Source organism: Prionailurus bengalensis, chromosome B4 (genome assembly GCF_016509475.1).
Source record: "Prionailurus bengalensis isolate Pbe53 chromosome B4, Fcat_Pben_1.1_paternal_pri, whole genome shotgun sequence".
In the NCBI taxonomy this organism is placed as follows: Eukaryota; Metazoa; Chordata; class Mammalia; order Carnivora; family Felidae; genus Prionailurus; species Prionailurus bengalensis.
The window spans coordinates 24,162,419-24,189,286 of record NC_057358.1 but is presented as its reverse complement, the minus strand read 5'-3'; the positions used below and the strand labels follow the sequence as shown (position 1 = coordinate 24,189,286).

At 37.9% G+C, this 26,868-nt stretch overlaps 1 protein-coding gene across 1 annotated transcript in view; it reads right to left on the bottom strand.

Moving 5' to 3' along the window:
- Nucleotides 1-26,868, bottom strand: part of MYO3A (myosin IIIA) — a 229,856-nt gene that overhangs the window by 86,325 nt on the left and 116,663 nt on the right. The window contains exons 16-18 of the mRNA XM_043564326.1: nt 11,488-11,614; nt 6,136-6,346; nt 897-1,044 (exon numbers count right to left, since the gene is read on the bottom strand). Coding sequence (XP_043420261.1) covers nt 897-1,044; nt 6,136-6,346; nt 11,488-11,614 — 486 coding nt within the window. The remainder of the gene's footprint in view (nt 1-896; nt 1,045-6,135; nt 6,347-11,487; nt 11,615-26,868) is intronic.

The following is a 26,868-nucleotide window of genomic DNA, read 5'->3' as shown; positions in this document are numbered from 1 at the left end:
AGAAGAGAGGAATGAAAATTTGATAGAACAAGATCCTGGGGTAGATCAGAGCTATGCAAACACAGGTAAAACCTTACACTTTTGTCCCTTTTTTTGGCCTAAGAAATGTTAATATCTAGAGGTTTTCTTTTGTGACTAGTGTTTTCAAAATGCAATTTTAAAGTAAATTCTCAATAAGCCTAAATATTTTGAATCAAAAGAAGTTCATGTACCTCTCATTTATCTCAAATTTAAGTAAAAACATCAGTTCTATTCAGTAAGCACAAAACAATGTGATATTATTTACAGGAGACACATGACACACTAAATGACACAAAATATGACCACTGCTGCTTTTAGACTTGATAAAATAATTTAAATAATTTTAATACTACAGCTTTGCCAAATGCAATTCAAGTAAGTCTCTGATTTTTGAAGCTGAATCATAAATTACATATTGTACCCTGTCAAAATTGCCATTTCATGGCATTTGCATCAAACCCATTATCTTGTGTTCTGTTGCCTAGTTACCGGAATTCTGAAGTTTAATGCATTTTAGATGGATATTTAAATTTCAAACAGAGTTTCAGCTACACAGTCTACAGAAAGAGAAACAGTTGGACACATCTGCTGACTTAAATTTCCAAAGGAAACTTGTTTGTGCATAAGGGCTCAGACTTGCTAAGTTTTGGAGAAGGGTGCATTGGTTTTTCAAGGAAGGGCATCTCATATGGAGACACTAAATTCATACTTGTTTTCTGGTTTTATTTTTGTTTTTACTACGGGCATGGAGAAAAGAAAATCTTTCCTTTGTCTGTATGTTTAAGGCCCTAAACCTATGGTCTAAGTCTTGCTTCATTAGTACAATTCTGCATGTAACACACACATACATGAATCTTAATAGTACCATGACTTACCTGTTCCCATGTGAACACGTGTTGATTGAAATAATACTGAATTTGTTCATTTGCAATGTTAATGCACAGCTGCTCAAAGGAATTTTTTTTGAAGTTTTCAAAGCCAAATATATCCAGAATGCCAATGCTCAACTCATCACCATTCCCACTGGAAAATTAAAGAGGCATTATTGAGTCCTTACTTATTTTCTTAAGAGGGAATGGAAAGCAGGGTGTCTCAGAGTATGCTTTTGTGATTTAGCTAAGAAACTCCTACCAAGACACAGAGTGTAAATTTTCTTAATTGAAAAAGTTTCCCTCCATAAAACATAAAGTAGGTAGCATCAATTTTAATATGTAAAAGATACAAGATTTTCCTTGTACTACAGAAACCTGTCCTATACTTTTTCCTATGGGTTTGTGGGTACAAGATCACAGCCCCGAGTGAGTCATGAATCATACAGAAAACCTGGCCAGCACTCAGAAGACCACAAAAATATATTCAATAAATATCATACCAGAAAAGCAAAAATTCTGTGTAAGGATGTCTTTAGTCTTTCACTTTAGGACAATTAAAACATCTTGCTAAAAACACTTCACCTCTTTTAAAGAATCATTATTTACTTTTGAGTTATTCATTCATAAGTGTTTAATAGAGAATAAATGGTAACTTGGGGAAAGACAAAAATGTATTTGAGTTTATTTTATAATCAACTACTTTAAAATGCAATTAAATATTATTTTATTTTATTATTTTATTTTATTTTATTATTTTTTAATATGTGAAATTTATTGTCAAATTGGTTTCCATACAACACCCAGTGCTCATCCCAAAAGATGCCCTCTTCAATACCCATCACCCACCCTCCCCTCCCTCCCACCCCCCATCAACCTTCAGTTTGTTCTCAGTTTTTAAGAGTCTCTTATGCTTTGGCTCTCTCCCTCTCTAACCTCTTTTTTTATTTTTCCTTCCCCTCTCCCATGGGTTTCTGTTAAGTTTCTCAGGATCCACATAAGAGTGAAAACATATGGTATCTGTCTTTCTCTGTATGGCTTATTCCACTTAGCATAACACTCTCCAGTTCCATCCACATTGCTACAAAAGGCCATATTTCATTCTTTCTCATTGCCACGTAGTACTCCATTGTGTATATAAACCACAATTTCTTTATCCATTCATCAGTTGATGGACATTTAGGCTCTTTCCATAATTTGGCTATTGTTGAGAGTGCTGCTATAAACACTGGGGCACAAATGCCCCTATGCATCAGTACTCCTGTATCCCTTGGGTAAATTCCTAGCAGTGCTATTGCTGGGTCATAGGGTAGGTCTGTTTTTAATTTTTTGAGGAACCTCCACACTGTTTTCCAGAGTGGCTGCACCAGTTTGCATTCCCACCAACAGTGCAAGAGGGTTCCCGTTTCTCTACATCCTCTCCAGCATCTATAGTCTCCTGATTTGTTCATTTCAGCCACTCTGACTGGCGTGAGGTGATATCTGAGTGTGGTTTTGATTTGTAGTTCCCTGATGAGGAGCAATGTTGAGCATCTTTTCATGTGCCTGTTGGCCATCTGGATGTCTTCTTTAGAGAAGTGTCTATTCATGTTTTCTGCCCATTTCTTCACTGGATTCTTTGTTTTTCGGGTGTGGAGTTTGGTGAGCTCTTTATAGATTTTGGATACTAGCCCTTTGTCTGATATGTCATTTGCAAATATCTTTTCCCATTCTGTTGGTTGCCTTTTAGTTTTGTTGATTGTGTCCTTTGCTCTGCAGAAGCTTTTTATCTTCATGAGGTTCCAGTAGTTCATTTTTGCTTTTAATTCCCTTGCCTTTGGGGATGTGTCAAGTAAGAAATTGCTACGGTTGAGGTCAGAGAGGTCTTTTCCTGCTTTCTCCTCTAGGGTTTTGGTGGTTTCCTGTCTCACATTCAGGTCCTTTATCCATTTTGAGTTTATTTTTGTGAATGGTGTGAGAAAGTGGTCTAGTTTCAACCTTCTGCATGTTGCTGTCCGGCTCTCCCAGCACCATTTGTTAAAGAGACTGTCTTTTTTCCATTGGATATTCTTTCCTGCTTTGTCAAAGACGAGTTGGCCATACGTTTGTGGGTCTAGTTTTGGGGTTTCTATTCTATTCCATTGGTCTATGTGTCTGTTTTTGTGCCAATACCATGCTGTTTTGATGATTACAGCATTGTAGTAGAGGCTAAAGTCTGGGATTGTCATGCCTCCTGCTTTGGTCTTCTTCAAAATTACTTTGGCTATTCGGGGCCTTTTGTGGTTCCATATGAATTTTAGGATTGCTTGCTCTAGCTTCGAGAAGAATGCTGGTGCAATTTTGATTGGGATTGCATTGAATGTGTCGATAGCTTTGGGTAGTATTGACATTTTGACAATATTTATTCTTCCAACCCATGAGCATGGAATGTTTTTCCATTTCTTTATATCTTCTTCAATTTCCTTCATAAACTTTCTATAGTTTTCAGCATACAGATCTTTTACATCTTTGGTTAGATTTATCCCTGGGTATTTTATGCTTCTTGGTGCAATTGTGAATGGGATCAGTTTCTTTATTTGTCTTTCTGTTGCTTCATTATTAGTGTATAAGAATGCAACTGATTTCTGTACATTGATTTTGTATCCTGCAACTTTGCTGAATTCATGTATCAGTTCTAGCAGACTTTGGTGGAGTCTCTTAAATATTATTTTATAATTAAATATTCCAAATGTACTTTTTTTCCTGCTCCCCCATAATGGTTACCTCTCTGTTCATTAAAGGCTAGATAGTTGGTCAAAAGTTTGCCTCTTCTGAGAAATATATGCATTACAGTTATTTTCATGTGATTTTAAAAAGGAGAGTACAAACATTTCTCTGTGCTCACTATTTATGTAACCTAGGTTAACGCTTAGTGTTGTGTGAGGAAGTGATTTAGAAATGACAGCTGTCAACCTCATGCTGGGAAGGAAGGATGCTCTCTGTATTCGGAAGAACTGACTGAACTCAGAACAAAAAGTTATAGGACCCTTTGTGTGATGGGATTGACAAAAGGAAAGCTATACAAATACTTCTGAAAATTCCTATTTTGAATAGAAAGTGAAAATGTATGCTGGTTTAGTCAACATTATTATTCTTTTAAAAAATTATCCCACAGGACCCTGCTGAGATATTTAACTCATCTAATAGTGTGTTACAGCCAGGAGGACCTTAGAGATGACCTCATTCAGGGATTCTTAACCTGGGGTCTGTTAATGGTCTTCAAGGGGGCTGGAATCAACCATGCACAATATTTTGGTGGGTATGTAGAAATATATCCATTTTTAAAATTTTGGAGTGAAGAACATAGTTTCAATAGATCCTTTTATTCTTTCTTTTATTCTTTTCTTTTTTTTTTTAGATAGAGAGAGAGAGAGAGAGAAAGAGAGGGAGTGGGAGAGGTGCAAAGGGAGGAGACAGAACAATGCAGGGCTCGATTCCATGAACCATGACATTATGACCTGAGCCAAAATAAAGAGTTGGACACTGAACTGACTAAGCCACCCAGGCATCCCTCAAGAGATCCTTAAAAGGCTCCAAGATGTCCATCAATAACTAAGACCACTGATTTGTCATTACATGCCTTTATTTAATAGCTGAAGAAGACAAGATGCAGAGAAATGCAGTAATTTGTCAAGGGTTGCACAACAAGTTAGTGGAAAAGACTGGCACAGTATACAGGCTCTTCAAAATCTTAACATAAATCTTGACAGATTTTTGCTGAACTATATGAATGGTCTTATTTTAATTTGTTAAACTTTATTTAAAAAACATTTTTTTTAACATTTATTCATTTTTGAGAGACAGAGAGAACAGAGTGTAAGCTGGGGAGGGGCAGAGAGAGAGCAAGACAGAATCCAAACCAGACTCTGGGCTCTGAGTTGTCAGCACAGAGTCCAACGCGGGGCTCGAACTCCCTGACCTTGAGATCATGACCTGAGCCGAAGTCGGATTCTTAACCAACTGAGCCACCCAGGCGCCCCTGTTTGTTAAACTTTCTATAAAAATTTTGAAAATCTAAGATTTGGCTGGCTTTCTTTAGTGTATGGAAAGGAAAGTTACCAAATAGTAAAGAGGCTGTAGGGGAATTTTCAGCAGATCGCCTTAGTGCCAAACATGCAGATGATAAGTAGCAAAATGTAGTCGTCTGTGGAATACATAGATGGTGAACATTCTGGAATTTTTCCATTTTCACCTGAAAGCTTGGCATCATACAGATGGCCACACATGAACATACAAAGTGTTTTGATCATTAAATCAGAATGGGCAAACTGGAATTTGATTTGCAGACCCAGTCAGATAGGTTACAGTTTAGCAGAAAGGGAAAGAAGCAATTCTGGGGGATAGAGAGTTAAGAACATGGAGGAATAATGGATAATCTCTTAGACATTCTGGATAATATTATGATGTGGTATGGCCCTTCGTGGAAAAATGACTGAATTACATGCCTTAAATGTGTATAGAATAGTCTTTTATGCTTAGTAAGTAAATGTGAACAAGGTGACTTAAGGTAGGCATCTATCCTGCTTTTTGTATACAATTTCTACAGATTGTGTAATTTGTGGCAGAACAAAGCTTTAGGTGTAAATGGAAGGGCTTATACCTGTGCGCAATCCCTGGTACATAGAGAGTACTCAGTCAGTGGTGGTTGTGATTCTTTATTTCTAAAATGGGGTACTAGGCAGGGCATAAATGATGACATTATCGTTCATATATTCACTCTATCATTTACTATTTACTTAGGACATTTTGGAACCAAATTTCATTGGAGGTCATAATTCCTATCCTTACAGGATTATAGTGAGAGTTAAAATATAAAAAGAAAGCTTTCCTTTGCCTTCAAGATTTAATTCAATCCCTCAAAACAAAGCAAACAAACAAAAAACCTGCTGGAATGACATTTTATGAAAGTATAAAATGGTATATACACTTTGCAGTACACCTTCCTATTAAAAGAACATATAAATTGATGTCACTTTAAAAATTCACTTTTCATGTTTATTCATGTTGCTACAGTTTTTGTGTTCCAGGACATTTGCATTTTTATAGCTATCTGGCCAAATAAAGGGCTACCAGGAAATAAAGCAGATCTACTGAGATAGAACCGTAATAATTCAGCGATAGCAATTAGAAACGTCTTCAAAGGGACTCATATACAAATCAATAAATTAGAAAACAGATTTACATCACCTGACATTTGGGGAAAAAATGTTTCCATGAGAATTTTTACCTTGGCGATGTGCCGTGCTTCAATAAGCTGTTAATGCGATTGACTATCCAACTAAAGAGACGCCCGTATAAAGTTTTGGCCATAGCATCTCTGACATCAGTAGCTTTTTCGACCGTATTGGGTCGAATAATGGTTTCTCCTCTAGTGACCACACAGTGGGAGGTAAGAGCTTCTTTTAGTTCATCTGCCTGAATGCAAAGCAAAGAAGCAGCTAAAAAAAAACAAACATGTGTTGTTAGAAAAAGTTATGGCAATGAAGTCACTTCCTATAGAATGAAACGTCTTAATTTACCTTCTTCAAATGACATAAAAGAAATATGTGAAGACTTACTAATGTAAAAATAAGTTGCTGTTGAGTAGGAGTCCTGTGTCTCTTCTTGATCATTTTTCTCTCCCTGACTGGTCACATGCAGGCTGCCATATAATAAATACAGCACAACCCAAACCGAACTGGCTGACAGGAGGGAACATTGGCACAAGCCAGTGGTTGTTTACATGATGCCAAACATAATTTCACTGAATTATGTGAAATAATTTATAAGCATAATGAATAAATTTGGTATAATTTGGACGCCATTATCATATACACATTTTCAAAATGTAGAAATTACCTGGAAGTTACTTAGACTTGAGGGATACGCTCAAACCAATGTATTTTACCTAACTTTTGCAATATTTAACCAAAACAGCATAAACCTTATCTCAACATTAATGTATTTTTGTATCCTACTACTTCTCAGTTATATATTTCAATAATTAAATTCTGTTAAAGTGTGATGCCTGGAACATGCATATTTAATGGTAATTAAATATCACAGGGAATTTTAAATGAAAAATACCTAAATTCAGGGAATAAAACTCATTTTTTAATATAAAACATCTTTAACCCAAACTATCACATGACAGACTATTTTTTAAATCAGTTCTCCTTTTAAATTATTTTCAACATTTTGGGGCGCCTGGGTGGCGTAGTCGGTTAAGCGTCCGACTTCAGCCAGGTCACGATCTCGCGGTCCGTGAGTTGGAGCCCCGCGTCGGGCTCTGGGCTGATGGCTCAGAGCCTGGAGCCTGTTTCCAATTCTGTGTCTCCCTCTCTCTCTGCCCCTCCTCCGTTCATGCTCTGTCTCTCTCTGTCCCAAAAATAAATAAACGTTGAAAAAAAAATTTTTTTTTAAATTATTTTCAACATTTTGAATTTTACTTTTAGCATTGGGACAAGATAGTTCTCAGCTATGTGGCTAAGATCACTGGACCTTGCTTAAATATTGTTTTCACATTGTAGAGGTAATACAAGTCCACTGTAGATATCTTGCTTTTCAAGTTAACATTCTGCATTTCTTTCCTTTTAAGCATGTTTACTGTCACTATTCTGCACATATACTTCATCTTAATATCTTAAGCATTTCTCACTTTATTAAATATTGCTTGTACAATAGCCAAATTATGGAAAGAGCCTAAATGTCCATCAACTGATGAATGGATAAAGAAATTGTGGTTTATATACACAATGGAATATTACGTGGCAATGAGAAAAAATGAAATATGGCCTTTTGTAGCAACGTGGATGGAACTGGAGAGTGTGATGCTAAGTGAAATAAGCCATACAGAGAAAGACAGATACCATATGTTTTCACTCTTATGTGGATCCTGAGAAACTTAACAGGAACCCATGGGGGAGGGGAAGGAAAAAAAAAAAAAAGAGGTTAGAATAGGAGAGAGCCAAAGCATAAGAGACTGTTAAAAACTGAGAACAAACTGAGGGTTGATGGGGGGTGGGAGGGAGGAGAGGGTGGGTGATGGGTATTGAGGAGGGCACCTTTTGGGATGAGCACTGGGTGTTGTATGGAAACCAATTTGTCAATAAATTTCATAAAAATAAATAAATAAATAAATAAATAAATAAATAAATAAATATTGCTTGTAAATTTTAATTTGCTGCATAATAGTCTGCTATATATCATAATATATCAATAATTTTAAATTGTTGGATATTTAGGTTGTTTCCATATGTTCATAATTGTAAAGAATGCTGGGATAAATATTTTGTGTATGAATCTGTGTTCCTGTTTCGTATGATTTTCTTAGCATAAATTGCTTAGAATCAGTAATTGGTTCAGTGTATATAAACATATTTAAGCCTTCTTATGTATACTATTTAGCTATTCTTCAAAAACCCTGAACCAATTATATTCTTATCAGCCAAATAAAAAAACAATTTTAATGCAATTTCATGGGTACCACATATTATTTTTGAGAATGGCCTATTTGATAGGAAAAAATGCCTTCATTTTTCAATTTGTTTTTAACTGACTCCTAGTGAAGCTAAATACTTTATTTTTTTCATATTTTTATTAGTAATTTGTGGTTTTATTTTATAAACTCCCTTTTTTCATTGATATATTTGTCTTTTCCTAATAAGCTTAGAAGAGCTCTTCATAGCTTACACATATTTCTTATATGTACAGTACAAATATTTTCTTTTATTTTTTACCTGTATTGCAATTTTGTTTATTTTTCTTTTGTTAGTATGAAAGAGTTTTAATATTTATGTAGTCAAATATCCATTAAAAATCCTTTCTGCTTTTGGTTTTCGGCACATAAAATCCTTCAAGTCTTTTCTCATTTCAGGATTATATAAACGCACTCTTGTCCTGAACTTTTATGATTTTTTGCATTTAAATGGTATAGATTTGTAACTTATTTTGGTATATGGTGTATGACAAGAATTCGAATCCCCCCCCACCCCCACTCCCCTAAGTGGCTAGCCAGTTTGCTGTCCCTACAACACTGATTCCCTAGTGATTTGTAATGCCATTTCTGGCAATTCTGCTTGGATCTGTTTCTGTTTCTGAATAGTGTTTCCCATTGATTAATGTCTATTCCTGCATTGTTCATTTTACCTGGGGATATATTGCTAAGTATAATACCTCATAAGGCAAACTTCTAGTCTTGATCATCTTTATCTAGAAGGAATGGAAGCTAATCAAGAAACTTAAGTAGGAAGATAGAGGGAGGAGGAGAGGGACAGGGAGGGAGAGAGGGAGAGAAAGATTGAGAGAACCTTCTAGATACATGCATTAAGTGGTTTCTGAATGAATTGTGGAGAATGGCCTGGAAAAGTTCAAGAACTGATGTAGAATGAACAATTGGGAGGTTACTTAGCTCAGGTGAGAGGTGATGTTGTCTTCAGTGAGAACGAAGATGATGGAGATAAACAGAAGTGGTCAGATTTGAGAGATATTTATGAGACAGAACAGCCAGAACTGGCCCCTGATTGAAACAATGTACCTGTAAAACCATCAGGAAACATGGCCTTGGTTTGGAGATAATTCCTTGCAACTTTAATTATAAATCATTATAAGTTAGCAAAATTTTTATTTGCCATAAAAGGCTATTCCACAAAGTGCTTTAATTTTAACTATATTCATATAAATATTAATCTTTTGTGACCCAAATGACTGTTTCCTATATAGAAATATGTTCTCAATTGTCAAAGTCAGTTCTTAGTTTGTTAGTTTCTGAGTATATATTCATAATCTACAAATATCTCTGTGGTCAATCATTCTCTTCATTGTTGATAACTCTTCTAATTATGATCAATGGTGAGATCTGAATATATCACTGGAGTTTTCTGTTTTTTCCTTCCACATCTGATAACTGGGGACTGCTGGGAGCTACAGATCAACCTGGAACTACTGGCCCATGGGTGCCAAAAAATATTAGGTCTGCTGAATGAAGGTTCAGCCCAGGATCTACATAGCCTGCAGCACATTGGCCAGAAGAAGGCCCGGCTCATCATGGGCCAGAGGGAGATCCATGGCCCAGAAAAAAAAAACAGAAAAACCCCACAAAAAACAACTATTAGTCTAATATCTTCTGGTCATTTAACTTTATTTATATATGAAAAATCAGAACAGGTTCTCAGGTCCACGGCAACCATTACATGCCAATCTCAGTTCTTCTGTATTACTAAGCTGGTCCCAGAGACAAAGTGGCATGGAGATGATAGGGATGTAAGGACAGGTCCAGACTAGAATGGTTCGTATCTGGTCCTCTGAAATTCATCCTAAAACAGCTCATTCTGTTTCTGATTAAGTATAAGTCAGAAAAAATATATAAATAAAAATTTATATCATGATTCTCTACATTATATATGAAACATAACAAATCTGGAATTATAGAGGCATATGCCCACATTAAAAATTAAAAAAAATAGCATATATTCTAAATAAAAAAGCTGTGCCACCAGAAAATCAGTGGGAAACCTTAAGCTATTGGAATAATTCATTAAACTCTGCTAGATAGAGAAAAAGTTGATTTAAAGCAAATACAATATTGCACTTTTCTTGTATACAAAATTATTGCAAAATCAGTTAACCCAGGATGAATGAGTATAAAAATTCATCCGGTATGAAAATAAATATACAAGTCTTTATTGCTTATAAGTGAAATAAGTCAGTCAGAGAAAGACAGATACCATATGTTTTCACTCATATGTTGATCTTGAGAAACTTAACAGAAGACCATGGGGGAGGGGAAAGAGAAAAAAAAAGTTACAAACACAGAGGGAGGGATGCAAACCATAAGAGACTCTTAAATACAGAGAACAAACAAACTGAGGGTTGATGGGGGGTGGAGAGGGAAAACTGGGCGATGGGCATTGAGGAGGGCACTTGTTGGGATGAGCACTGGGTGTTTCATGGAAGACAATTTGACAACAAATTATATTTAAAAAATAAAATAAAATGATATGTACACTAAATCTATCAAATAATAACTTTAACTCCTTTCAGATCAGTTTACTAAATTTTATTTATATTTTCTGTGTTTTTACATTGAAATGTAAATAGCTCCTAAAACCGTCTAAAGCCTAGACTTAGGAAGGTTTTCTTCAGTAATCAGTTATTTTGCAGGTATGAATATGTGTTTTAAATATTGGACTTTAAAAGCTTCATTTTATGCAAATTGAATCTGAATATTCTTTTTCAGGATTCTCTATCAGTACAATCACTTGAAATTATCTTTTTTTTGAAGTTTTTTTTGAAATTGTCTTTATGTGACACTTAAAAGTATGTCATTAGACATTTTTCAAGAGTTCAGTGTTGGGGTGCCTGGGTGGCTCAGTTGGTTGGGCATCTGACTTCGGCTCAGGTCAGGATCTCACAATTCGTGAGTTTGAGCCCCACGTCGGGCTCTGTGCTGACAGCTCACAGCCTGGAGCCTGCTTCACATTCTGTGTCTCCCTCTCTCTCTGCCCCTTCCCTGCTCATGCTCTGTCTCTCTCTGTCTCAAAAATAAATAAACATTAAAAAAAAAAGAGTTCAGTGTTGAACAGAAGATAATAAAACTCACAGTTTTCCAGAGCTGCATGATTGGAAATGTGGCTCTTGTCAAGCTGGTGTTCAGTTGCCACAGAAGAAAATTCAATGTTTCCAACATTCATGATTGCAGCCAGTATACTGTATATGCTTCCAAGTTGCTGAAACATACCATGAAAATGTTAACATCACCTTCCCTGGCATATAGCAAGGCAGTGACTATGGCTGGAGACAGACTGGGTAAGAATGCTAAGGCTCCAGCATAAGAAGGTCATCCCATAGACAATGATGTCATTCTGAGACCCAAGTAGGCCAAGATCCAAGTAGGCTCAGTCTCATTTGTTATTTTAATATGAGAGGTGAGCATGGTACCTGTTACCTGGCGAATGATAAAAAAATTTTTTATGAATGACAGTATGAAGAAAAAAAATAAATGAGGAGCTCCCCTCAGAGGAGGTAAAAATATCTAATTCCTTGGGCCACAGAAAAATTGGTCTATGTGATACTTAACTTTGGGATTTAATGTGGTCATTTCCAGATGTTCATTTTCCTTGAGGCCATCTTAAAAGTGAGCTTAATAAAGGGAGCTAAGGAAGAAAGACCCAAAGATCCCAGCATCAAAATCAAAGGATATGTATCGTTTAAGTATAGGCATGAGAACTCTGGACTACAGCTTAGAATTTATAGTGGTAAAACCCTAAATAAGGTACATAAAAATATATTCAGAAACACACACACACACACACACACCCCACACCTCTTCTTGGAGGCATAGAAGGCATTTTATCAAGGAGTCTATGGTAATTCTTGGTGTCATTCCAACTATGTTCAAGGTGCAGTAAGGTATAGGAAACAGACAAAATCTTTATTGTTTTCTTACGTTGCTGCCTTTATTTTAATCCAGCTCCTACACTTAATAGAATTGATTATTCCATCCACTCCAACATTCTAAGTCATGATAAAAACTGGATGTGAAAAAAATCTTCAGGGACATTTTTTCATTCATATATAACATATGAATACATAAACATTTAAATAAATATATTTGCTGAATGAATATATAGCTATATCTGTATATATCTAGGTATTCACTTATCCAATAAATATATATCTTATGCCAGGCACTGCTCTTGTCACAGGGGATTCAGAAGAGGCAAAACTAAGATCTTCGTTCCCTTGGGGTGTTTAGGCAGTGAGAGGGCAGGCATTAAGAAACAAATAGACAAACATGACATTTTCAGTAACAAAATGGGCTGTGAAGAGAAAAACACATAGAGGAGCAATGGAGAGTGACTGAAAAGGGCAGGGAGGGTCTTTTGAGTTGGGGAGGTTAGGGAGAGCTGCCCTCTGAGAAGCTGAGGCCTTGGTGACAAGGGAACCACCTAGGCGAAGAACTGGAATCAGAACATTCCAGGCAGAGGGGACAGCAAGGGCAAGGGCCTTGCGTGAGGAAAGAAGGAAGAGTGGGGCTGGAGGACAGTGAGGGATGATGTGATAGGAGCCAGAGAGGTGAGCATGAGCCAGGCCCTCTGGGCTCACTGTAGAGTTTGGACCTCATTTGAATCGCCATGTAAAGCCACTAGAGATTTCAAAGCAGGGAGCTGTGATATTTTAAACTGATAAATCTGCCTACTATGTGGAAATGAATGGATTGGGAGCAGACAGAAAAGTGGAATTGTCAGGAGGCTATCGCAGTAGTCTAGTGAGAGATGATGATGGCTTGGACTAGAATAGTAAATGGTGGAGACAGAAAGAAGTCAATGCACTGGGGTATATTTTGGAAGTAGAACAATAAATGTGCTGATAGGCTGGATGTGAATCACTTTTCTAAGAATACTCTCCTGGTAAGGAATTTCCATTTGTAACATGCATAACTTGTAAAGAGGCAACCAGTGTGGGCTTTAATGGCAGGTGGGGAAATAAATACAGCATCTGACATCCTGCTGTATTTTTCTTGAGGAAACTGTAGACATTATGGATAAATGACACCAGGAATATGCCTTGAAATAGACTGTTGAAAACTGTGTTCCTTCAAAACTTTGTGTGTCAGTTACAGACTAGAAAGTCCAGGTGTGTAAGTTCCCAAGTTGGATTTTTAATAGCATTTAGAGATTCATTACAGAGAATCACATGCTGAATCAATCGACATTTAATTCTTAATTCAACAGTTTATGAGAAGAACTGTGTAATCTTTCTAGACTGGGGCTCCCCTTGATATCCTGTAATTACAATATTCATTTGGAGTACAGTTGGAGGCTCAGAAGACAGCAAATCAGGGCCCTAGCTCAGTCTGGGTCTGGCAGCTAGACTGATGAGGCTCAAAGGGGCCTGACCTCGGGCACGGGTATGACCTTGACCAGGCACTTGGTTCATTCGTGGCACAAAGACTAATCATCTCTGATGCTGTCACCCCAAGGAGTCCAGAACGATTTTTATTTGACAATAATAATAAGCAAAAGAACATTTTTTCATTTTACATATAAAACTACCAAGGCATAAAAAAACAAAAACAAATAAAAAACAACAAAACTACCAAGGCGTAAAACAATCTAACAATGTTCCATGGACTTTGAATGAACTGAGATTTGAATCCTGCCTCCCAGCTCACTGAATGCACTATACCTTCCCACAGAGGAAGAAGAGTGGCTTACAGGAAAAGCATACCTCCAAGTGCTCCCTAGAGATTGGAAAATATTCACAATTCCCTCTATCTACTCCACCTCCTGCTTTGTCTGTATCTGAGGAGGCTGGACTGCTACTGCTCTTGCAGTATCTTCAAGGAGAAACATGTTCCTGGCTTGTTTTCTGGAAAGTCAGACCTTCATTGTTCTGATGCATCAGGCTCCAATCTACTCCACTGCTGCTCTGGACATTCCCGCTCTGCTTCTGAGCTTGTACACTAGGCTGATCGTCTATGCAGAAAGCAACCCAAAACTATGTGTGTGGGGGGGCGCCTGGGTGGCTCAGTCAGTTAAGCGTCCGACTTCGGCTCAGGTCATGATCTTGCGGTCTGTGGGTTCGAGCCCTGTGTCGGGCTCTGTGCTGACAGCTCAGAGCCTGGAGCCTGTTTCAGATTCTGTGTCTCCCTCTTTCTCTGACCCTCCCCTGTTCATGTTCTCTCTCTGTCTCAAAAATAAATAAATGTTAAAAAAATTTATAAAAAACAAAACAAACCAAAAAAACACCGTGTGTGGGGCAAGGTCACTACTCTGTCTGCACTGAGTTAATCTTCCCAAGGCAAAATAATTGTTAGAAGGACTCTTCCTCTTCCAGAAGTTTCTTGTACTACATCTCTTATTCAACCATCCACCCATCCATTCGTTCATCCAACCAGCATCTGTTTGCTATTTATTAAGCACTATGTCAGATACTGGATATATCAATAACTAAAAATAATTTCTGTTCTCAAGGACTCTACAGTCTCCTGGAACCAAAGGGTATGGATCATTTCCTATACTGAATTTCTATATGGATTATTTCTATGTATTTCTACTTTCTGTATTTTATTATAGTTTTTTTTTAATAAACAAACTTTATTTTTATTTATTTATTATTTTTATGAAGGCTTCACATCCAGTGCAGAGCCCAATGCTGGGCTTGAACTCATGACTGTGTGATCAAAACCTGAACTGAGATCAAGAGTCAGACGCATAACTGACTGAGCCACCCAGGTACCCCTAAACTTGATTTTTAGAGCAGTTTGAGGGTCACAGCAAAATTGAGTGGAAAGCATAGAGTTACCAGTTAGCCCCTGTCCTCCTTGCTCCACACACCCAGCTCTCCCCACTATCAACATCCTGCATTAGGGTGATGCATGTGTTATAATCAATGAACCTACACTGAAACATGATTGTCACCCAAAGTCCATAGTTGACATCAGAGTTCACACTTGGTGTCGGATATTCTCTGGATTTTTATAAATGTATAATGACACCTATCTACCACTATAGTACCATACAGTATTTCCATTGCCCTGAAATCCCCTGTGCTCTGCCTACTCACCTCTCCTCGCAGCCTATAACTACCCGTGGTCTTTTACTGTTTCCATAGTTTTGCCTTTTCCAAAATGTTATATAGTTGGGATCATATAGTCTATAGCCCTTTCAGATTGGCTTCTTTCACTTAGTGATGTGCATTTAAGGTTCCCCCGCGTGTTTTCATGGCTTGATAGCTCGTTTCTTTTTAGCACTGAATAATACCCCATTATTAGGATGTGCCACAGTTTATTTATCCATTCACCCACTGAAGGACGTCTCAGTTACTTTACGTTTTGGTGATTATGAATGAAGTTACTACAAACATTAGTACACAGGTTTTTGTGTGGATATAAATTTTCAATTCCTTTGGGTAAATACCAAAGACCTTGACTGCTGGATCACATGGTAAGAGTATGAGAACTCTTCCCATGGAGACTGCCATGTGAAGAAGAAGACAGGGATCAAGGTGAGGCCTCTGCAATCCAAGGTCACTAAGGACTGCCAGGGAATCACCAGAAGGTAGAGAAGAGGCATGGAACAGATTCTCCCTCACAGCCCTCTACAAGAAACTAACCTTGTCTCAGACTTCTAACCTGTAGAACTGTGAGGAAATAAATTTCTGTTACTTAAATCACCTGGCCTGGGGTACTTTGCTATGGCAGCCTTAGCAAAGGGATATAGTATCAATGCTTTTTTACTAAATTGATGAATAAGATGCATAACCTTGGGATAATCATGTTTATTCTTTTTCTTTTAATGTTTGTTTATTTTTGAGAGAGAGAGAGAGAGAGAGTGCAGGTAGGGGAGGGGCAGAGAGAGAGGCAGACATAGAATCTGAAGCAGGTTCCAGGCTCTGAGCTGTCAGTGCAGAGCCCAACACGGAGCTCAAATCCATGAATCACGAGATCATGACCTGAGCCAACATCGGACACTTAACCGACTAAGCCACCCAGGCTCCCTCAATGTGTTTATTCTTAACTGTTTAAAACCTTTGAGATAATATTAGAGACATAGAAAAAAAATCTGGCAACTAACTTTTGTGACTTGAATTTAAATACTTATTTGATAATATACTTATGATTTTAATTTCAAAAGCATAACATAATTTGCAAAGTGTATTCAAATATATAAAATACTTGATCTTCTACATTAGTAATTTTAAATTATTATTATATTCAGGGCTAGTAAGTTGAAGTGTTTAAGATTTAGTTAAATGACTAGAAAGTTTAGAAAGTCCTTATCATTCCTGATAAGACTGCTGTGTTAGTCATTTAGAATATCTGAAAGACTGAAATGTACTAAATTTTTACATAGTTTCAGGCATGCAAAGAACTTAATTATATCTGTTTAGGACAAGTTATGAGTTAAGTGAACAAAGCAGACAGAAAGTTGTTTCTAATCTTAGACAAAGACTGTTAGATGCACAAATTGAAATAAAAGATGTGTCAAGAGAATGAGAAGACAAGCCACAGACTGGAAGAAAGTATTTGCAAAAGGCACATCTGATAAAGGATTGTTATCCAAAACATAAATTTTTTTAAAAACAATAAAAAAAAACCTGGTTAAAAAAATGGGTCAAAGACCTTAACAGACACCTTGCCAAAGCAGATGTACAGATGCCAAATAAGCATATGAAAGATGTTCCACATCATACGTCATCAGAGAAATGTAAATGGAAACCACAAGGGGTTACCATGGCATACCTTTCAGATTGGCCAAAAGCCAAAAAAACACTGACAACACCAAATGCTGATCAGGATGTGAAGCAACAAGAACTCTCACTCATTGCTGCTGGGAATGCAAACTGTTACAGCCACCTTGGTGGACAGCTTGACAGTTTCCTACAAAACTAAACACACTCTTACCACCTAATCGGACAACTGAGATCCATGGTATTTACCCAAAGGAACTGAAAACTTACGTTTTCACCAAAAGTGAATCCTAATGTCAACTATGAACTTCGGATCATAATGACACGTCAGTGTATGTTCATCTACTTCCTTCCTTGTAGGTTTCTAAGAATTCCCCATCATTTTCACACCTTAGTTCCAGTTCATGTTCTTTTTCTCCTTCTCCACACATTATAATCTCTTCTTAGAACCTCTCAGTGACCAGCCACTAGACTTCATGTTTCTATAACATTCTCTGTTTGTTATCATGGAATTGATTACATTTTATTGACATTATGCTTAGCGTATGTGTCTTCTATCAGATTATAAATTCAATGAGGACAGAGACTCTGCTTAATTCATATATCTAATTCCTACACAGCAGGCACTCAATTAATGCTTATCAAACTGTTTTCTTTTGCGTCAATCAAGTGACAGTAAAGTTTTCTTCACCCCACTCAAGAGAGTGGTGAGAAAGGACAATCCCTGTGCTTCAAAGCAGGTGGGAATCACCGTGGACCATGACAAAGTGACAACAGCCCAGGCTGAGGGGTGTGGCACTACCCAGTCTAGCCCTGGGATAGTCAAGATGCTAATGCTGCCACTGAGAAAGGACAGAGAAGGCAGGATGGGGAGGAGCAGGCTGGGAGGTACCCACAGGCAGGGACACTATCAGAGCCCACATTACCAGCCAAACAGGAACTGACAAGAGGAAAGGAAGGAGAGGCCCTGCCGTCAGCATGTGCAGGTGAATTTCTATACAAGGGATATTAACATTTGCTCTGTGTAGGATGAACTTCGCACGTACTTAAAGCGATAAAATGACATGACCAATCTGCAAAGATTAGAATTAAAATTATATAGCCCTCAATTTTAGTCATCAAATCATAGATAATGAAACTTATTGTACTGATAATGAAACTCACACTAGACAGGTTTACTTATTGGTCTAAGGACACACAGCTAGAGACAAGCCATGTCAAGGAATTTAACCCACAGGTGCTGACTCCCTAGTACAGAAATATTGTTATTTTAACTAACTGTCTTCCTGGGTCCCATCATTCATTTCGTTCAGGTCATTAGTGTTGGCTGAGTTAGGACCTACTAGAATCATAACTTATTTTCTGCATTTTGAATGAAGACAAGTAGGTATCAAGTTATTATTATTTTAAAATCATTATCAAATGACTAAAAAAGACTGATATGCCTCTCTCACCCCAGCCCAAACCAATTTTTTAAAATGAAGCATTTCACAGAAATTCACTTAAGATACTTAAAAACTTGTTTCACAAGTTTTGTTGTAACTGTATTTTGTTGTAACTATAGTCATAACTTGTAATCCAAAGAAAATGTATTAGAATGTTATTTTAGACTATCATAAGAAATGTAAGCAAAATTAAAGCAGAAAAAGGCATTCCCATCTTAGACATGAAACAAATGACTGTGCTAAGAAAAACAAAACCTCCTGTCATGACATAGTAAACATGTTCTCTAAATGAGTTGAATCATAAAACTAGTCTCCATTTACTTTAAAACCATGGCAGGACAATGGCTTAGGAAATCATATGTTTTAAAATGTTTTAGAGTTTCCAACTTGTGTGATTTTCAGAGAAGATCTGCTTTTGATTTGCCTGTCATTCCTTTGCATTGTGTTGACTCACCAATGCACAAGTGAATTGTATGTAACCCCTAGGGATATTTAAAGGGACACATCTACCATGGGTACTATCAACACCCATCAGAGAATGATAAGGGAGGGGGAGAGAGAGAGAGAGAGAAAGAGATGGTCATCTTGGAGAATCACCACAACTCTGCTCCAGTGAAGTGGGAAAGCAGCAAGCTATGCTTGGAGGGTGTGAGAATCATGTTATTTAACTTGATATTTAAAGCTGCCTGTTTCCAAAATGGAACTGAAGCAGCCGCTGACACAGGAAATATCCAAGAAAGCCAGTGAGGTTAAAAAAAAAAAATCACGGGTGCCCGGGTGGCTTAGTAGGTTAAGCATCTGACTCTTGCCCAGCCCCTGGGATCTATGCCTAGTGTAGAGCCTGCTTAAGATTCTTTCTCCCTCTCCCTCTGCCCCAACTCCAAAAAAAACAAAACAAAAAGAGAAACAAAAAAACCCCCACAACAAACAAACAAACAAACAAACAAACAAACAAACAAAACCATCAGGGCTTGGATAAAAAGAAAATAAACATCTACTCAGTTTAATTCTACTGTCTCCAAACCTGGGCAATATGCCCTGTTAACTCTCTGAGTCTCTGCTTTCAGATGGGAGATACCACATCCTAGGAGAGTCACCTTGAACTGGACCAAGTCTTCACAAGATATTTAACAGTGGGGTACCTGAATGACTCAGTTGAGCAGTCTGACACTTGATTTCAGTTCAGGTCCTGTTCTCACAGTTTCATGATGGGGGTGGGGCCTGCTTGAGACTCTCTGTCTCCCTCTCTCTCTACCCACCCCCTCTCAAAATAAAAAATAAAATTAAAAAAGAGAATAAAATAATTAAAAAAAGATACTGCGCAGTGATTATGCTTTGCTCCAGAAACAGATTTTATATTTTCCTTTATTCCAAACTATATGTTTAGAGGTTTGCATGCTCAATAAACACCGAGTATGTGTAAGTTTAGAATACTGTGGTTTTAGAATACTGTGTTTTAAAGAAATGAATTATATTTGTCAGTAGATGTTAACTGCAAAACTACTTTCATTTCAGTGTTACTAAATATGGTTCTACCAAGCAAAAGAAAGGAGCTGAACCAAATATAAGTAAAACCCTGCCTCTAATGAGAGGGACTTAGAAGTAAACAAACCAATTAAAAATGATTCCCTGCTTCTAAGATAGCAACCTCTGGGGGAGGGAACTGCTAAGAAGATAAGCTCTTCTGATGACAAACACCCGGGAAAGGAGCTACAAAGAGGTCCAGCCCTGGTCAGAACCAGGAGCCTCTTGCCTCCTGTACGACATGCTTCTAGTTTGGAGAACGCCCTGAGATGCAGTCAACCTCTGTTGTTTCCCCCAAAACCAGTCAGCCCACAGAGCCAGAGCACCGTCCAAAGGATCACCTACCACGAGCAACATTCACCTTATGACCAAGGACTGGAGAAAAGGGTAGATGCTGCCTTTTTCTCTATTCACTGCATGCACAAATAAGTTGGCTTCTGCTTTAAGAGGCAGGAGTTCACCCCCCTTACCCCCCGGGCTTAAATCAACTTGTCTTTATAGGTACAAGCTGGGGGTGAGGGCAGGGTTAGGGAGGGAAAGTGATATAGCAGAAGCGGAGGAGCCAGATTTGAAAGTGAATTTTGCCAGGCAGAGTGAGAAAGGTACACTGGGAAGCAGTTGTGCCCAGGGAGAGACTGGGGTCAGGGTAGGGTTAGGGTTAAACTAATTAGTATCGTGCCAGCTGGCAGAGCAGCAAACGTTCTATTTCTACTCACAATGCGGCCAATCTAGGTTTACACTGTGCTGAAACACTCAGAGGAGGACAAGATCTTGGTCCTTTAAGCCAGAGAGCAAAAGACCCAAGCGGTCACCTGTGATGCTTGGGACATCAGAAGGAAGTATAAGAAGGGGACCTGGAACATGGCTGAAACTCACGCTTCCAGAGCTGAACCAACAACAAACACATTTATTTTGCCAATAATAAAAGTATCGATTTTATTAGGAAATGTATTAGGGTTATCTCTGACTCTAGATACTACAGTTGAGATGTTGCTCCCAAAAGGTAGTCAGGTCAGGTTAACAGCACAGTTTTCAGCACAATATGACATGATATGACACTCTGACCTCAGAGCACATACAGGGATGTACAGCACTCTACTCCTTACATGAGATAGCCACAGTGAATTCTATAAGCTTAATTATCACTTGATTGTCAACCAATATGCCATCCTCACCATTTCTCTCCCAGCTCTCCAGCAAAAGCTGCTACTGGTCAGGCAAATTCTCCCATCCTCATGTATCCATCCAGTCACCCTGCCAACCTTTGCTGTTGTTCTCTTTTATGAGGGTGGAGAAGGGAAATGAGAGTCACACACTGGCCACTGTAAGAACCAGGCATCTGTCTTGCTGGGAGAAAGTTCTTCATATTATAGGTAAGCACAGAGTACAAGCTTCCTCCAAAACCTTCAGAAATCTTATCAAACAATGGTTTCTTTGTTCCACTTTACAGCATTAAGCTATTTAATGCATCAACAGAGAGAAGGTCCCCCCCCCCCCCCAATCATCTCCTTGCTACCTAGGTACCACATAGCCACTGAGTTTCCCTATTTGAACTGCAATTTACTGGTTGTGGAGTTGTAAGCCCAGTGGTTACAAGCACAGGTTACAAGCTGTGTTGACAGCTCAGAGCCTGGAGCCTGCTTCAGATTGTGTGTCTCCCTCTCTCTCTGTCCCTCCTCTGCTCATGCTCTATCTCCTTCTCTCTCTCTCTTAAAAATAAATACACATTAAAAAAAAATTAAAATAAAAAAGAGACTAAGGCCAAACATACATAAATGAATGTAAAAGGAAACACAACCAGAATAACTTAAAAGCATCAGAAAACAGCATCAGTCATATCTATGGCATCAGGTTTGATGATGATTTCTTAGCAAAATACAGATAACCCAAAAAGAAAACAGAATTTAAATAGATAAGTATCACGGAAGAATCAGAAAGCTGATTAAAGACCCAATATGAAAAAGGCCCAGGACCAGAGGCACATATGGCTGAGTTTTATCTAACCTTAATTCAAAGTTTTAAATATCACTGATCCCCAATCTTCTCTAATGATAGAAATAACCTAGGGTGCTTGTAAAAGGCCCAGCTGACTAGGTCTCTTCCGTGGAAATTTCTATATAGAAGAGGACCTATGTGTCTGTGTCCAGGTGCTTTATGTCTTCAGAGACACTGGGAGCTAATTTTAACTCTGATTTAAACTTTTATAGGCCAAAGAAAAAAGATAAAAAGCTCACTGGCATACCTTTAATATGCAAATCTGATAAAGATATAACAGAAAACTAAAACAGTAGGTAAATCTCACTGATGAATATAGATGCAAAAATTCTAAATAAAACACCAGGGAATGTAATCCAGAAATTTATCTAAAGAGAAGCACAGTTTGATTCCATTATATTTATTCCAGAAACGTAAGGATACTTACATATCAAGAAATCTATCAACATGATAGATGTCAACAAGTTGCTGTAGAAAAATATGATGCCAACTGATGAAGAAAAGGCATTTGATAAGTCTGCAGGATTCCTAATAACAGCCCTCAGCAAAGCAGCAATAAAAGGAAATCATTATGATAAATGCTCTTCATCAGAAATAAGAGCAAAACAGTGAAACCATTTTACTTAAAATCAGAAACAAGACAGGGAGACAAGTTATAATCATTTGTAATTAATAATGACTTAGACTCTAAGTCTTAGAAGCTCTAAGTACACAAAAGAATAGGATGACTGACATAACAGGAAAAAAGTATAAAACTCTTCTTTTCACTGATGACATGATCATATATTTACATAAGACTACTAGCAGAAAAAAAAAATTAGAATTACACCAAAACCCATGACCTGGTTAGGAAAAAAACCTAAAAGCTTAAGTTCTACATAAATAAAACTATAAATTATTAAAAAATCAAACAACATCTAAACAAATAGAAAGGCAGGTCATGACCCGTGATGAGAAAACATAAAAAACATGATAAAAATAACAATGCCACAAAAGTTACTAAAATACAATTCTCATTAGAATTCCAGCAGGGGTTTCAGAACTGAATAAGTTGATCTTAAAGTCTATACACAGAAACAAATGACAGACATTAGCTTAGGCAAGGATTAAAAAGAAGAAAGTGAGAAGAGGACATGCCTTTCTTGGTAGGATGCTTTACTAAAAATATAATATCAAACCACTGTAATTGTCAACAGAATATTGATATAGAGACAGAAACATAGATTGGTGGATAAAATAATGACTCAGAAAGAGATTCCATTCTATATAAGACTTTAATATAGGATAAGTCAATCCAGTAGGCAAAGGGTAGTTATTTAACGTAGTGAGGTATGACTGGCTCTCCATTGGGAAGAGAATAAAAGTGGTACCCCATTTGGCACTATGTAAAAAATTAATTTCAAATGGATCAAATATATTTAATATTTTAAGTATATGTTTTTAAACTTTCAAAACAATCTAGGAGTCTACATGTATAATCCAGAGAAAGTGGAAAATTTCTAAACCAAGACTAGAACCCAGATGCTATAAACAAAAAAAAGACTTGTCTGAATATACAAAAATGAAAACCCTATTTTTATATGGTAAAAGTAACGACAAAAAGTTAAGAAAAAAAAAAGTATAAGTATGCCATGGACAAGCCATACAACTGAAAACATATTTAAAACACAAATGATAAAAGAAATATAATGTCAATAATATTCAGTGAGAAGAAATTGGCATAAAACATAGAAATGACTCAATAAAAGGGCAACATACATACATATATGTTCATAAAAAGCAAATCCAAGCAGCTAACACAAAAAATAAAAAAAAAAATTAAAAAAAGGAAAGATGCTCAAATTCACTCTTAGTTAAGGATATGCAAACTTGAAATGAGAGGTTACATACACCCGTCAGATTACCAAATATTTAAAAAGCTACAACACATGGCAGAGATGGTGGTGTAGGGGACTCACATACATTGCTGGCAGAAATATCAAATGTTTTATAGTTGTTAGAAAGCAATTTTGCAATTCATATTCAAATTTAAAATACATATACCCTATGACCCAGCAATCCCACCACTAGGGACCTATCCCACTGAGATAAAAGCACCAAGAAATAAAAACAAATTACGGCCTTGTTCAGTGACAAAGACTTAGAAACATTAATAGTTGTATGCCCAGTTATATCTGAATGGCAGAATAAATTATGGTAGTACAACCATGGAACACTATGTTGCCTTTAAGAGGACTTATTGGGAGCACTTGGGTGGATCAGTTCGTAAGCGTCCAACTTTGGCTCAGGTCATGATCTCACGGTTTGTGGGTTCGACCCCCGTGTTGGCTCTGTGCTGAAAGCTCAGAGCCTGGAGCCTGCTTTGGATTCTGTGCCCTCTCTCTCTGTCCCTCCCCTGCTCATGCTCATGCTCTGTCTTTCTCAAAGATAAATAAACATTAAAAAAAATTTAAGAGGACTGATTTAGTGCTACACTAGGTGACTTGAAGGAATTTCTGCAAGGTATTGCAGAGTGAGAGAAACCAGGTATAGAAAAATGTGTGTAATACCAGTTAGAGTGGCTAAAGTTAACAACTCAAGAAACAACAGATGTAGGTGAGGATGTGGAGAAAGTGGAACCCTTTTGCACTGCGGGTGGGGAATGCAAACTGGTGCAGCCACTCAGGAAAACAATATGGAGGTTCCTCAAAAAATTAAAAACAGAACTACCCTATAACCCAGCAATTGCACCCCTAGGAATTTATCCAAAGGATACAAAAATGCTGATTCAAAGGGGCACATGCACCCCAATATTTATACCAGTGCTATCAACAACAATCAAATTATGGAAAGAGCCCACTGTCCATCAACTGATGAATGGATTAAAAAGATGGTGTGCATACACACACACACACACACACACACACACACACACACACACTACTTGGCGATGAAAAGAATGAAATCTTGCCATCTGCAACAACGTGGATGGAAACGGAGGGTATTATGCTAAGTAAAATAAGTCAGCCAGAGAAAAACAGACACCACATGATTTCACTCATATGTGGAATTTGAGAAAATTAACAGATGATCATAGAGGAAGGGAAGGAAAAATAAGATATAAACAGAGAGGGAGGCAAACCATAAGAGGCACTTAAATATAGAGAACTGAGGGTTGATGGGGAGGGTTGAGGGGGTAGGGGAGGTAGGTGATGGACATTAAGGAGGGCACTTGTTGGGATGAGCACTGGGTGTTATATGTAAGCGATGAGTCACTGGGTTCTATTCCTGAAGACAAGACTATACTGTATGTTAACTGGCCTGAGAATGAATGTATATATATGTATGCATATGTACACATGTATATGTACATGTACATGTATGTACATGTACATATGTGTGTGTGTGTATAAAAGAAAAATGTGTGGGGGCGCCTGGGTGGCGCAGTCGGTTAAGCGTCCGACTTCAGCCAGGTCACGATCTCGCGGTCCGTGAGTTCAAGCCCCGCGTCGGGCTCTGGGCTGATGGCTCAGAGCCTGGAGCCTGTTTCCGATTCTGTGTCTCCCTCTCTCTCTGCCCCTCCCCCGTTCATGCTCTGTCTCTCTCTGTCCCAAAAATAAATAAACGTTGAAAAAAAAAAAAAGAAATAAAAATGTGTGTAATATAATACCATATTAATAAAACAATGCCCATCCCTCCAGATTCATGTGCATGTACATGTGTGTTTACACATGTATACATGGTGTCTATAAGCAGTACTTTATAAGCAAGGAGATAAATATGAAATGCTGGATTATAAATGCTGAGTTGTTAACATCCATTTGCTGGGGAAAGGGAAAAAGAGCAGATATGGATGGAGGGGGTGAGATGGGGAAGAGCAAGATGAACAAAAAAGAAGTCTTATAAAAGGTTGTGCTAGAAAGTGACAAGCTGATCCTCAAATTCACATAGAAATTCCAGGGATTCAAAACAATTGGGAAAAAGAACAAAGTTAGGGGAATCACACTTTCCAATTTCAAAACTTATTACAAAGCCACAGTAATCAAGCGTGGGACTAGCAGAAACACGTAGAGGTAATTATAATAGAACTGAGAGTTCAGAAATAAATCTATACACTTATGGTCAACTGATCTTTTTTTTTAATTTTTAAAAATGTTTATTTATGTATGAGAGACAGAGACAGAGTGTGAGTGGGTGAGGGGCAGAGGGAGAGGGAGAGGGATGCACAGAATCTGAAGCTCCAAGCTGTCAGCACAGAGCCCGACGTGGGGCTCGAACTCACGAACCATGAGATCATGACCCAAGCAAAGTTGGACACTTAACCAACTGAGCCACCAGGCGCCCCTTCTTTCTTTTTTTTTTAAGTTTATTTTGAGAGAGGGAGAGAGAGTGAGTAGGGGAGAAGGAGAGAGAGAGAGGAACAGAGAGAATCCCAAGTGGGCTCATCATTGTCAGCACAAAGCCTCCCGTAGGGCTTGATCTCATGAACCATGGGATCATGACCTAAGCTGAAATCAAGAATCAGATGCTTAACTGACTGAGACACCAAGGTACCTCAATTTTCTTTTTTTAAATGTTTATTTATTTTAGAGACAGAGAGAGAGAGAGAGAGTGTATGTGAGCACGAGGGGGCAGGGGCAGAGAGAGAGGGGGACAGAGGTTCTGAAGTGGGTCTGTGCTGAAAGCAGAGAGCCCGATGTGGGGCTCAAACTCAGGAACAGTGAGATCATGACCTGAGCTGAAGTCAGATGCTTAACCCACTGAGCGACCCAGGCGCCTCTATGGTCAACTGATTTTCACAAAGATGCCAAACCCAGCAATGGGGAAAGAATAGTCTTCAACAA